Source organism: Entelurus aequoreus, linkage group LG09 (assembly GCF_033978785.1).
Source record: "Entelurus aequoreus isolate RoL-2023_Sb linkage group LG09, RoL_Eaeq_v1.1, whole genome shotgun sequence".
NCBI classification, from domain to species: Eukaryota; Metazoa; Chordata; class Actinopteri; order Syngnathiformes; family Syngnathidae; genus Entelurus; species Entelurus aequoreus.
In genome coordinates this window covers 1,109,850-1,124,849 of record NC_084739.1, presented here as the reverse complement: position 1 = coordinate 1,124,849, position 15,000 = coordinate 1,109,850, and the positions used below count along the sequence as shown (strand labels likewise).

The following is a 15,000-nucleotide window of genomic DNA, read 5'->3' as shown; positions in this document are numbered from 1 at the left end:
TGATGACATCTATTAAACAAGACAAGAAGCAAATAATTAAACAGAGACAGAATTCAATTTGGCTCAATTCGAGGAGAAACGTCTGGGCTGTACTCTTGCACAGTCTCCAGCGAAAGATTGTATGCCACCTCTTTTATTTGGACTTTCCCTGATTACATGGCAACATCTGTTTCCTAAGGGACGTGGGTCATAAACAGCCATTGCCTTTGATTACAAAACAGTTAAAAAAAAGGCCGTAAACAGTTCACAGAAAAGTTTGTAAAACAGTACACAGAAAAGGTGCCTTGAGGGGAGTCAATCTCTGCTCCCTCTCCGCTTTGTAGTTCTTGGGTCAAGAGAATATATTTCTGTTGATTACAATACATGGAAGAAACCGAACACCTTCATGTTGCTTCCCATCCTACACAGTGGAGTTTTACAAGCCTTCTGCTTGGTAGGATTAAAGACAGCTTTTGTCTGCTCGCCGGGAACTCATTTTGTCATGATTTATGTCTTATATCCGCATGCAAAAACTCTGCAGGGGAGTTTAAATGTGGAAATTGTTCCTCCTTCCAGGACCGCGCTCCGTACCCTCCCAACAGACGTACCGCCACCACCACGCTGACGGTGGACGTCTTAGACGGCGACGACCTTGGACCCATGTTCCTGCCTTGCGTTTTGGTCAACAACACCCAGGACTGCAACCCCCTCACCTACCACGCCGCTATCCCCGAATTCACCGAACCGGTAAGATCCCTCACCAGGGTTTTTTGACAGAATTTGGAACCCTTTTTTTTTTTACGGTATTTGTATGATATCGTCATTCGTGCACGTCGTGCACGTTTCCTCTGTGAACCCTCGTCTCTGTATGGAGGCGGAACGCTGCTGTGGCGGTGAGGCATCGCTATGGTGATTCTCGGGGCAATTTTCTGGACCAGCAATTAGAGCTGAAGGCTGCGTTAACCCTATGGTGACCGTCGAACACCACAGGAATTAATAAGAGCAAAGAAGAAACGAGCAGCGAGAAAGTCTGTTAAAAATGATCATGTTATCCAAAGTGTGCACTGATATTTTTAATCCTCTGCTGCCCAAATACATCTTGTTTAAAATCACAAACGTATGACAATCTAATCTCTACTAATGGTAATTTATTCAATTTTGGTAGAGATGTCCGATATTATCGGCCTGCCGATATTATTGGCCGATAAATTCTTTAAAATGTAATATCGTAAATTATCGGTATCCTTTTTTTTTTATTATCGGTATCGTTTTTGTTTTGTTTTTTTTCAAATTAAATCAACATAAAAAACACAAGATACACTTACAATTAGTACACCAACCCCAAAAAACTTCATCCCCCCATTTACACTCATTCTTACAAAAGGGTTGTTTCTTTCTGTTATTAATATTCTGCTTCCTACATTATGTATCAATTTATATATATCAATACAGTCTGCAAGGGATACAGTCCGTAAGCACACATGATTGTGGTCCACCAAAGTACTAACCTTTAAGAAGATGTTTTTAATTTATTGATCTTATTTTATTTATTTATTTATTTTTAAAACGGACCTTATCTTCACCATACCTGGTTGTCCAAATTAAGCATAATAATTAGAGATGTCCGATAAATGCGTTAAAATGTAATATCGGAAATTATCGGTATCGGTTATTTCATTATCGGTATCGTTTTTTTTTTTTTTTTTTTTTAAATTAAATTAACATAAAAAACACAAGATACACTTACAATTAGTGCACCAACCCAAAAAACCTCCCTCACTCATTCACACAAAAGGGTTGTTTCTTTCTGTTATTAATATTCTGGTTCCTACATTATATATCAATATATATCAATACAGTCTGCAAGGGATACAGTCCGTGAGCACACATGATTGTGCGTGCTGCTGCTCCACTAATAGTACTAACCCTTAACAGTTGATTTTACTAATTTTCATTAATTACTAGTTTCTTTGTAACTGTTTTTATATTGTTTTACTTTCTTTTTTATTTAATTTATTTATCTTATTTTATTTTATGAATTGTTTTTAAAAGTACCTTATCTTCACCATACCTGGTTGTCCAAATTAGAAATAATAATGTGTTATTTCCACGACTGTATATATCGGTTGATATCGGTATCAGTTGATATCGGTATCGGTAATTAAAGAGTTGAACAAAATCGGAATATCGGATATCGGCAAAAAGCCATTATCGGACATCCCTAATAATAATGTGTTAATTCCGCGACTGTATATATCGGTATCGGTTGATATTAGTATCGGTAATTAAGAGTTGGACAATATCGGAATATTGGATATCGGCAAAAAGCCATTATCGGACATCCCTAAATTTTGGTGCTTCTTTGGGGCCGAGGAATGTAACGGTCAGACAATGTAATATCACGGTTATTGGGACTATGATCATTGCTAAGAACAAACAGTTCATTTTTGAATGTGCTCAAAAATAGACTCACTTCAATGTTTAAACAAAAGTTGTTTTTTTTAATAAATAAACAACATGCACACAATTAGCGCACAGTGGGAAAAAGTATCATTATGGCAATAAATCACAATTAAAGATGTCCGATAATATCGAACTGCCTGTTATGTTTGCTGAGGGGAGGTGACGGCAACAGACACCAGGGGTCATTATAGCTCTAAGTATTTACAAAAATCCGTTTCCATATGAGTTGGAAAATTGTGTTAGATGTAAATATAAACGGAATACAATGATTTGCAAATCCTTTTCAAGCCATATTCAGTTGAATATGCTACAAAGACAACATATTTGATGTTCAAACTCATAAACATTATTTTTTTTTTGCAAATAATAATCAACTTAGAATTTCATGGCTGCAACACGTGCCAAAGTAGTTGGGAAAGGGCATGTTCACCACTGTGTTACATGGCCTTTCCTTTTAACAACACTCAGTAAAGGTTTGGGAACTGAGGAGACACATTTTTGAAGCTTTCAGGTGGAATTCTTTCCCATTCTTGCTTGATGTACAGCTTAAGTTGTTCAACAGTCCGGGGGTCTCCCTTCTGCTATTTTAGGCTTCACACATTTTCAATGGGAGACAGGTCTGGACTACAGGCAGGCCAGTCTAGTACCCGCACTCTTTTACTATGAAGCCACGTTGATGTAACACGTGGCTTGGCATTGTCATGCTGAAATAAGCAGGGGCGTCCATGGTAACGTTGCTTGGATGGCAACATATGTTGCTCCAAAACCTGTATGTACCTTTCAGCATTAATGGAGCCTTCACAGATGTGTAAGTTACCCATGTCTTGGGCACTAATACACCCCCATACCATCACACATGCTGGCTTTTACACTTTGCGCCTATAACAATCCGGATGCTTCTTTTCCTCTTTGGTCCGGAGGACACGACGTCCACAGTTTCCAAAAACAATTTGAAATGTGGACTCGTCAGGCCACAGAACACTTTTCCACTTTGTATCAGTCCATCTTAGATGAGCTCAGGCCCAGCGAAGCCGACTGCATATCTGGGTGTTGTTGATAAACGGTTTTCGTCTTGCATAGGAGAGTTTTAACTTGCACTCACAGATGTCGCGACCAACTGTAGTTACTGACAGTGGGTTTCTGAAGTGTTCCTGAGCCCATGTGGTGATATCCTTTACACACTGATGTGGCTTGTTGATGCGGTACAGCCTGAGGGATGGAAGGTCACGGGCTTAGCTGCTTACGTGCAGTGATTTCTCCAGATTCTCTGAACCCTTTGATGATATTACGGAGCGTAGATGTTGAAATCCCTAAATTCCTTGCAATAGCTGGTTGAGAAAGGTTTTTCTTAATCTGTTCAAAAATTTGGTCACGCATTTGTTGACAAAGTGGTGACCCTCGCCCCATCCTTGTTTGTGAATGACTGAGCATTTCATGGAATCTACTTTTCTACCCAATCATGGCACCCACCCGTTCCCAATTTGCCTGCACACCTGTGGGATGTTCCAAATAAGTGTTTGATGAGCATTCCTCAACTTTATCAGTATTTATTGCCACCTTTCCCAACTTCTTTGTCACGTGTTGCTGCCATCACGTGACGGGTCGACTTTGTTAGAATAATTGTATCTAAGTTATCACAACACTTTGCGTTTCAATGAGTTCCCGGCGAGCAGACAAAAGCTGTCTTTGATCCTACCAAGCAAAAGGCTTGTAAAGCTCCACTGTGTAGGATGGGAAGCGACATGAAGGTGTTCTGTTTCTTTGTAATCCACAGAAATATTTTTTTACTGTGGCTGGGCCACATTGATTGATTTACGTGGACCCCGACTTAAACAAGTTGAAAAACATATTTTCGGGTGTTACCATTTAGTGGTCAATTGTACGGAATATGTACTGTACTGTGCAATCTACTAATAAAAGTTTCAATCAAATCCATCAATCAGTCTTGACCCAAGAACTACAAAGCGTAGAGGAAACAGGACCAGACTCCCCTCAAGGCAACCTTTTCTTTGAACTCTTTTACGACCTTTTCTTTGAGCTGTTTGTAATCAAAGGCGACGGCTGTTTACGACCCCCGTCCCTTAGAAACAGCTGTTGCCATGTAATCAGGGAAAGTCCAAATACAAGAGGAGGCGTACAATCTTTCGCCAGAGCGCGGTGGAGACTGTACAAGAGTACAGTCCAGACGTCTCCCCTCAATTGGGCCAAATTTAATTCTGTCTCTGTTTAATTCCTTGCTTCTTGTCTTGTTTATCCAATCCAATCCAATCCACTTTATTTATATAGCACATTTACACAACAAAAATGTTTCCAAAGTACTGCACAGCCATGTTAAAAACAATATTAAAAACTATTAAAAACAATATTAAAAACAATATTATGCTACACCAATGACTGAATAAAAACAAAGAATAAATGAATAGAAAACCAATACAGAGACAATATAAAAAATAAAAATAAAATAAATATAAATATTTATTTATGTATTTATCATTAATTTATTTATAAATATGATTAAAAACGATTTTTAAAGGGTAAAACCAATTAAAACAGTAAAATAGACATCAAAATGTATAAAAAACACACAGGACAACAGAGGACAGAAGACCACACAACTCACGTAGTGTTAAAAGCCAAAGAATAAAAGTGGGTCTTAAGACGAGACTTAAAACACTCCACTGTGGAAGCAGTTTGAACTTGGAGGGGCAAAGTGTAAAGAGTGTTTAATAGATTTCATCAGCGTTTCAACCTGACCAACTTCCTTTTGTTTTGACTTTATCGACGTGCGCTTGCAAGTGACGTCAAGGGCCACATGGGGACCAAATTGGGGCCTGAGCACGTTTACACTGGAGTCTGATGAAAATCACATTTTACTTGCAGTGTAAAAAGTCAGCTTGGGGAAAAAAAATCAGATCACAAAAAAATCAGATTGGGGGCCACTTTGCGTAAACTTAGTCCTTTTTACTGTGGCCGGGCCCCACAGAGGCTTCATATAGCAACAAGGGACCTGCAAGAAACGTGCATTAGTTGTCATCAGTAAAATCTAAATGAGTAAAAAGTAGAGATGTCCGATAATATTATTGGCCGATAAATTTTTTTTATTATCGGTATCGTTTTTTTGTTTTGTTTGTTTTTTAAATTTATTTATTTTTTTATTTTTTATTAAATCAACATAAAAAACACAAGATACACTTACAATTAGTGCACCAACCCAAAAAAACTCACTCCCCCATTTACACTCATTCACACAAAAGGGTTGTTTCTTTCTGTTATTAATATTCTGATTCCTACATTATATATCAATATATATCAGGGGTCACCAACGCGGTGCCCGCGGGCACCAGGTAGCCCGTAAGGACCAGATGAGTAGCCCGCTGGCCTGTTCTAAAAATAGCTCAAATAGCAGCACTTACCAGTGAGCTGCCTCTATTTTTAAAATTGTATTTATTTCCTAGCAAGCTGGTCTCGCTTTGCCTGACATTTTTAATTCTAAGAGAGACAAAACTCAAATATAATTTGAAAATCCAAGAAAATATTTTAAAGACTAGAGAAAACAATTTTAGAGAAAAAATACAACCTTAAAAATGATTTTAGGATTTTTAAACACATATACCTTTTTACCTTTTAAATTCCTTCCTCTTCTTTACTGACAATTTAAATCAATGTTCAAGTAAATTTTTATTTTTTTTAATTGTAAAGAATAATAAATTGATTTTAATTTAATTCTTCATTTTAGCTTCTGTTTTTTTGACGAATAATATTTGTGAAATATTTCTTCAAATTTATTATGATTAAAATTCAAAAAAATTATTCTGGAAAATCTAGAAAATCTGTAGAATCAAATTTGAATCTTATTTCAAAGTCTTTTGAATTTATTTTAAAATTTTTGTTCTGGAAAATCTAGAAGAAATAATGATTTGTCTTTGTTATAAATATAGCATGGTCCAATTTGTTATATATTCTAACAAAGTGCAGATTGGATTTTGACCTATTTAAAACATGTCATTAAAATTCTAAAATTAATCTTAATCAGGAAAAAATACTAATGATGTTCCATAAATTATTTTTTACATTTTTTCAAAAAGATTCGAATTTGCTAGTTTTTCTCTTCTTTTTTTTCGGTTGAATTTTGAATTTTAAAGAATCAAAATTGAAGATAAACTATGTTTCAAAATTTAATTGTCATTTTTTTCGTGTTTTTCCTCTTTTAAACCGTTCAATTAAGTGTAAATATCATGAATTATTAATAATAACATAGAGTTAAAGGTAAATTGAGCAAATTGGCTATTTCTGGCAATTTATTGAAGTGTGTATCAAACTGGTAGCCCTTCGCATTAATCAGCACCCAAGAAGTAGTTCTTGGTTTCAAAAAGGTTGGTGACCCCTGATATATATCAATACAGTCTGCAAGGGATACAGTCCGTAAGCACACATGATTGTGCGTGCTGCTGCTCCACTAATAGTACTAACCTTTAACAGTTAATTTTACTCATTTTCATTCATTACTAAGTTTCTATGTAACTGATTTTATATTGTTTTACTTTCTTTTTTATTCAAGAAAATGTTTTTAATTTAGTTATCTTATTTTATTTTATTAATTTTAAAAAAAAGGACCTTATCTTCACCATACCTGGTTGTCCAAATTAGGCATAATAATGTGTTAATTCCACAACTGTATATATCAGTATCGGTATCGGTAATTAAAGAGTTGGAAAATATCGGAATATCGGATATCGGCAAAAAGCCATTATCGGACATCCCTAGTAAAAAGTGTTGCGTTGGATTGATCGGACCGGCGGGATCTAGATTCGGTTCCTCGCACCGCAGTGTCCGCCCGTCAATCCTGTCTTGGACGTTTGAAGGATGGATAGATATCTCCTCTCTTTGCCTTCTCTGAGCCCCGCACTTGTTCATTCAAGACTTTGCCATCCGTTTGTGTGTGTGTGTGTTTTTTTGTGTGATGCATAATTCATCGTAAAAGCTTCGCAGGCTGCCTAGCGGCGAGCATGCGAGCAGAAGCTAATTCCTCGCCAGGAGAAAAGGTTGGGCCTCCAGCCCCGTCGTCCCCGGCATGTTCCCGCCTCCACGCTGCGTGCGCTCGCCCTCCTCTCCGCCAATTAGGATGATGTTGCAGTCATGCTGAATGCCCCCCCCCCCCCCCACACACATTTTCCTGCATGGTGACATCACTCTGGCGAGAATCCCACCTTTTAAGCTCGCGCCGCACTCTCACTGGGCGACACAGGGTGGTCGTCACAGTGCCCCCTTCTGATTGGCGCTCGCAGAGAGCTTTTCGGATGGTTCATTATTTTTATGGTAATTTTCGCTGGCCGACTTTTCTATTTTCTCATGCGACTAAAGGAGTTCACCAAAATATTAGAAACGCCACACAGCTTGACAGGCCTGGCCCTAACCAATCTGGTGCCCTAAGCAAGATTTTAGGTGCCCCCCCCACATCGACAGTGAAGTGTATATACTCACAAGAAACCGAATAGCTTTGTCTTTGACCTTTCTTTTTACTTAAAGAAAGCAAATTAACATATTATATGAGAATGTTATGTTATGATTATCTTTAACCGAACCACAGCAGTGCTCAAATTAAAAAACAGCATTCCCTCTCATGTGATATTACTTAATTAACATTAATGATGTGCACTTTAACAACTAGGCTTACAACTATACCTAATATATAAAGGGGTGGAAAAGTGACTATTACCTGCAGGGCAAACATTAGCTAACCAGAAGGCAATAACAATGTCAACAAAAAACACCTGCTTAAAAGATCTAATACAAATGTCCCTGAGGAATGTAAGGTGGGAGTACTGTAATTACCTAACGTTACATTATTATTTTCCATAACAATTTAGCCCCCTCCACAATATTAACCCGACGTTAAACCAGAACTAGCTATTTATTGATTAGCAATTGCTGAATCATGTAACATTAGCTTAATGCTAAAAAGCCAGGTTACTATCACATTCTGTAACAGACAAATAATTTAATGTAGGCTAACGTTACCTACCTGCTACCTCTGTCTTTTTCTCGTTTTGCCTCCTCTTCTTTTCTATTTTTTCTTCACTGGGCACCTGACAGTTTTGGCCGTTTTGACATCTTGTGTTGATTTTTTGATGTGGTAACTTGTAAGAGTCATGATATGGGTTAGGGTTAGGGTTAGGGGCGCACCGTGCGGGGGTATGGGGGGCGTAATGTTGTAACAAATAATATTTCTATTAAATAGGCTTACATTGCATTTTAATTTACGTGGGATTATTTTTTGTATTTAGAAATAAAAGTACCAACTTTTTTTTTTTTTTTTTCTCCAACATTTGTGGCACTGGCGTGGCGCCCCCTGATGGACGGCGCCCTTAGCATTTGCCTATACGGCCTATGCCACGGGCCGGCCCTGAAGCTTGACGCCATGGCTGCTATGTTGTTGTTTTTTTTCAAACATCACTTTGAATGACGAATTGAAGCCAAAATATTACATCTAATAATGTGAATGTATGCATATTTTCATATATTATTATAATATATTATATGTATATACACAAATATATACATACAGTGTTTCCCATAAACTGCCAAGATACCTGTGGCGGTGGGGGCGTGGCTGTGGGCGTAGTCACCATGACATCATCGATTAATTTGCATAATTTACTACAATGATATAATTTTCTCTAAAAAGGCTCAAAAAATGTATACTTACTAATTAATAATAACAGTTTTGTTGTAAACGTCCATCCATCCATTTTACAATATAATTACAACACTTTATGTGCATATTTATATACAGATTTGAACAATAAGTTATTCACTGAAATATATTTATTAATTGTGGTTAGGGATGTCCGATAATATCGACCTGCCGATAGTATCGGCCGATAAATGCGTTAAAATGTAATATCGGAAATTATCGGTATCGGTTTTGTTATTATCTGTATCGGTTTTATTTTAATTTTATTATTATTATTTTTTTATTAAATCAACATAAAAAACACAAGATACACTTACAATTAGTGCACCAACCCAAAAAACCTCCCTCCCCCATTTACACTCATTCACACAAAAGGGTTGTTTCTTTCTGTTATCAATATTCTGGTTCCTACATTATATATCAATATATATCAATACAGTCTGCAAGGGATACAGTCCGTAAGCACACATGATTGTGCGTGCTGCTGCTCCACTAATAGTACTAACCTTTAACAGTTAATTTTACTCATTTTCATTAATTACTAGTTTCTATGTAACTGTTTTTATATTGTTTTACTTTATTTTTTATTCAAGAAAATGTTTTTAATTTAGTTATCTTATTTTATTATTTTTTTAAAAAAGTACCTTATCTTCACCATACCTGGTTGTCCAAATTAGGCATAATAATGTGTTAATTCCACGACTGCATATATCGGTTGATATCGGTATCGGTTGATATCGGTATCGGTAATTAAAGAGTTGGACAATATCGGAATATCGGATATCGGCAAAAAGCCATTATCGGACATCCCTAATTGTGGTTCTTACAAAAAATATATCTTATAAAAATATGAAAGCTAAAATGTCTCATAAAGCTCTGACCCTTTAATTTAACTTTAGCCTACTACTACAACCATATTATTTACCAGCAACATAAAGTGAAACAGAGGCAGAGGTGTCCTGCCACAGTCAGTAACAAATAAACAGAAAACAGTAGTGGTGGTAGATAGACACAAAGCTTCATCAAACATCGGATCCACTGAACAAAGAGCTCCAAAAATCTTGATCCTACACTTCTCTTTTGTAAAGTAAAACTGAACAGCCGATATGGGCATCTACATCAACTATATGATTTGGCTGAGAAGCTTGACAGGACACAAAAAAATTAAAAAAATACAAAACATTTAAAAAAAAATTTAAAAAATGTAATTTTATTTTATTTATTTATTTATTTTTTTTGTGGCGGCCTTAATTCTTTCGTGGGAAACACTGACATATATATAGGAAAAAACACGGTTGCTATTTCATCCCGACAAGCCTGTTTTGCAGGTTTTCCTGCTCTTCAGGGGAGTTTATATAAACTCATTTTTTCCTGACTTAACGTATAAACCGCTCTACCCCGGTAGTGAGCACTCTTTAACGTATAAACCACAGTAACCTCGACTACAAAAATACACATGTATTTTTGTATTGATCTTTTTTCCATTTCATGTCTTGTTTAATTGTATTTTTAACCATGTATTCAAATGGAGTGCATATTACGTGTGATAGTAAAATTAAGTAAAAATTAAAAAGTAAGAATACATCAAGACACTATCCAGCGGGCACGAGACGTTGATGCAACGTTGATTGTACGTTCACGTCCTTTAAAACTGACTTTGAAACTATTTTGCAAAATAGTTGTATTTGTCAATTGAGACAACGTTGATGTCGAATGTTGGATCCACGCTGTTGGTTGGGAAATGACCTAATTTCAATGGTCAAATCAACGTTAGAAACCGACATTGATTAAACGTCGTCAAAAAGCATGTTGTTTCAACGTTGTATTTGTGTTGTAGAATATTGGTTGAGAAATGACCAAATTTCAATGGTCAAATCAACGTCAGAACCCGACATTGATTAAACGTTGTCAAAAAGCATGTTGTTTCAACGTTGTATTAGTGTTAGAATATATTGTTTGGGAAATGACCAATTTTTCAATGGTCAAATTATAGTCAGAACCCAACATTGATTAAACGTCGTCAAAAAGCATGTTGTTTCAACGTTGTATTTGTGTTAAAGAATATTGGTTGGGAAATGACAAAATTTCAATGGTCAAATCAACGTCAGAGCCCAACATTGATTAAATGTTTTGTCAACATTGTATTATTGTTAGAAAGTATTGTTTGGGAAATGACCAAATGTCAATGGTCAAATCATAGTCAGAACCCAACATTGTTTTAACGTCGTCTAAAAGCATGTTGTTTTAATGTTGTATTTGTGTTGTAGAATATTGGTTGTAAAATGACCAAAATTCAATGGTCAGACATCACAACCTGACATTTAATATATGTCGTCAGAAAGCATGTTGTTTCAATGTTGTATTTGTCTTGTAGAATATTGTTTGGGAAATGACCAAATTTCAATGGTCAAATCAACCTCAGAACCCGACATTGATTAAATGTCGTCAAAAAGCATGTTGTTTCAACGTTGTATTTGTGTTGTAGAATATTGGTTGGGAAATGACCAAATTTTAATGGTCAAATCAACGTTAGAACCCGACATTGATTAAACGTCGTCAAAAAGCATGTTGTTACAACGTTGTATTTGTGTTGTAGAATATTGATTGGAAAATGACCAAAATTCAATGGTCAGACATCACAACCTGACATTGAATAAATGTCGTCAAAAAGCATGTTGTTTCAACGTTGTATTTGTGTTGTAGAATATTGTTTGCGAAATGACCAAATTTCAATGGTCAAATCATAGTCAGAACCCAACATTGTTTTAACGTCGTCAAAAAGCATGTTGTTTCAACGTTGTATTTGTGTTGTAGAATATTGTTTGCGAAATGACCAAATTTCAATGGTCAAATCATAGTCAGAACCCAACATTGTTTTAACGTCGTCAAAAAGCATGTTGTTTCAACGTTGTATTTGTGTTGTACAATATTGGTTGTAAAATGACCAAAATTCAATGGTCAGACATCACAACCTGACATTTAATAAATGTCGTCAAAAAGCATGTTGTTTCAACGTTGTATTTGTGTTGTAGAATATTGGTTGAGAAATGACCAAATTTCAATGGTCAAATCAACGTCAGAGCCCTACATTGATTAAATGTTTTGTCAACATTGTATTAGTGTTAGAAAGTATTGTTTGGGAAATTACCAAATTTCAATGGTCAAATCATAGTCAGAAACCAACATTGATTAAACGTCGTCAAAAAGCATGTTGTTTCAACGTTGTATTTGTGTTGTAGAATATTGGTTGGGAAATGTTCAAATTTCAATGGTCAAATCAACGTCACAACCTGACATTTAAAGGCCTACTGAAAGCCACTACTAGCGACCACGCAGTCTGATAGTTTATATATCAATGATGAAATCTTAACATTGCAACACATGCCAATACGGCCGGGTTAACTTATAAAGTGACATTTTAAAATTCCCGCTAAACTTCCGGCTGAAAACGTCTATGCATGATGACGTATGCGCGTGACGTAGATTGTTGAAACGGAAGTAATGGGACACCATTGAATCCAATACAAAAAGCTCGGTTTTCATCTCAAAATTCCGCAGTATTTTGGACATCTGTGTTGGTGAATCTTTTGCAATTAGTTTAATGAACAATGAAGACTGCAAAGAAGAAAGCTGTAGGTGGGATCGGTGTATTAGCGGCTGGCTGCAGCAACACAACCAGGAGGACTTTGACTTGGATAGCAGACGCGCTATCCGACGCTAGCCGCCGACCGCATTTATGATCGGGTAAAGTCCTTTGTCGCTCCGTCGATCGCTGGAACGCAGGTGAGCACGGGTGTTGATGAGCAGATGAGGGCTGGCTGGCGTAGGTGGATAGCTAATGTTTTTAGCATAGCTCTGTAAGGTCCGGTTGCTAAGTTAGCTTCAATGGCGTCGTTAGCAACAGCATTGTTAAGCTTCGCCAGGCTGGAAAGCATTAACCGTGTATTTACATGTCCACGGTTTAATAGTATTGTTGATCTTCTGTCTATCCTTCCAGTCAGGGGTTTACTTCTTTTGTTTCTAAATGCAGTTAAGCCTGATGCTATCATGTTAGCTCCATAGCTAAAGTGCTTCGCCGATGTATTGTCATGGAGATAAAAGTCACTGTGAATGTCCATTTCGCGTTCTCGACTCTCATTTTCAAGAGGATATAGTATCCGAGGTGGTTTAAAATACAAATCCGTGATCCACAATAGAAAAAGGAGAGAGTGTGGAATCCAATGAGCCAGCTTGTACCTAAGTTACGGTCAGAGCGAAAAAAAAATGCGTCCTGCACTGCACTCTAGTCCTTCACGCTTACGTTCCTCATCCACAAATCTTTCATCCTGGCCCAAATTAATGGGGTAACTACGCTTTCTCGGTCCGAATCTCTCTCGCTGCTGGTGTAAACAATGAGGAAATGTGAGGAGCCTTTCAACCTGCGACGTCACGCTACTTCCGGTACAGGCGAGGCTTTTTTTTAATCAGCGACCAAAAGTTGCGAACTTTATCGTCAATGTTCTCTACTAAATCCTTTCAGCAAAAATATGGCAATATCGCGAAATGATCAAGTATGACGCATAGAATGGATCTGCTATCCCCGTTTAAATTTTTAAAAAATCATTTCAGTAGGCATTGAATACACGTCGTCAAGAAGCACGTTGTTTCAACGTTGTATTTGTGTTGTAGAATATTGGTTGGGAAATGACCAAAATTCAACGGTCAAATCAACGTCAGAACCCAACATTGATTAAACGTCGTCAAAAAGCATGTTGTTTCAACGTCATGTTTGAATTGCACAACGTCCGGACATAATTCAACTAATCCTCAACGTTGTTTCAATGTGCCTGCTGGGTATTGAAAATAAGTTTGGTGATCATTTCCGAGTGTGGAAGTTGCGTCCTCGCAGTCCCACTGTCAGACACGGCGCAGGAGCCAAGCGTGCAGGTTTTAACCAGGTTTTAATAATCATATGTTCTGACAACAGTTCGCTCTTTTCAGCCACGTCCGTATCCTCTCCCCCTCCTGCTCCCGGCCGCTTACTGTTAAAGACAACAGATGATTAGATTAACACGTACCACCTGTGAAATCTAATCACCTGCCGGCTGTGTCTCGCCGTCAGCACTGCCACGCCCCCGTCTGACGGTGCTCTGTCCTCAGCACCATGGACAGAGGCGGTGACCTTTGCTCCTGCAGGCTCCCTTCACACTGAGCTTTTGAGATTTTTGTCTCTCCATAGAAGGTGGTGGAAAATAAATGATCGGTTGTAACATAAAACGTGTTTACTTTAGAGCAGGGGTGTCCACATTTTTTCCACTGAGGGCCGCACACGGAAAAACTGAAGCATGCGGGGGCCATTTTGATATTTTTCATTTTCAAACCATAACAAAATGTATGGATTTTTTTTTTTTTTTAACCTTTAGGGCTCCCGGGGACCATAAAGCAGTGGTCCCCAACCTTTTTGTACTTGCGGACCGGTCAATGCTTGAAAATTTGTCCCACGGACCGGGGGGGTGGGTGAGGGGTAGTAAAAAAAAATTTTTTTTTTTTTTTAATTTTTTTTTGTCATAAAGAAATACAATCATGTGTGCTTACGGACTGTATCCTTGCAGACTGTATTGATTTATATTGATATATAATGTATATATTGTGCTTTTTATGTTGATTTAATTTAATTTTTTTTTTTTTTTTTTTTTTTTTTTTAATTTCTTGTGCGGCCGTGGTCCGGTACCAATCGGTCCACGGACCGGTACCGGGACATTAAAACGTTAAAAATAAGTCAAATTATTTTTTTATTTTTTTATTTTTTTATTTAACGCTTACTTATCTCTATATTAACTTCAGGTTGACTTTATGTCAAAGACAACTTTGTTTTTTATAGCAAA

General features: G+C 37.1%; 1 protein-coding gene across 1 annotated transcript in view; it reads left to right on the top strand.

Annotated features, from left to right (window-relative positions):
- The window catches only part of LOC133657825 (protocadherin-15-like), a 176,061-nt gene that overhangs the window by 42,782 nt on the left and 118,279 nt on the right, over window positions 1–15,000 (top strand). Inside the window, exon 8 of the mRNA XM_062059606.1 lies at window positions 556–726. Within this exon, the coding sequence (XP_061915590.1) occupies window positions 556–726 (171 nt within the window). The remainder of the gene's footprint in view (window positions 1–555; window positions 727–15,000) is intronic.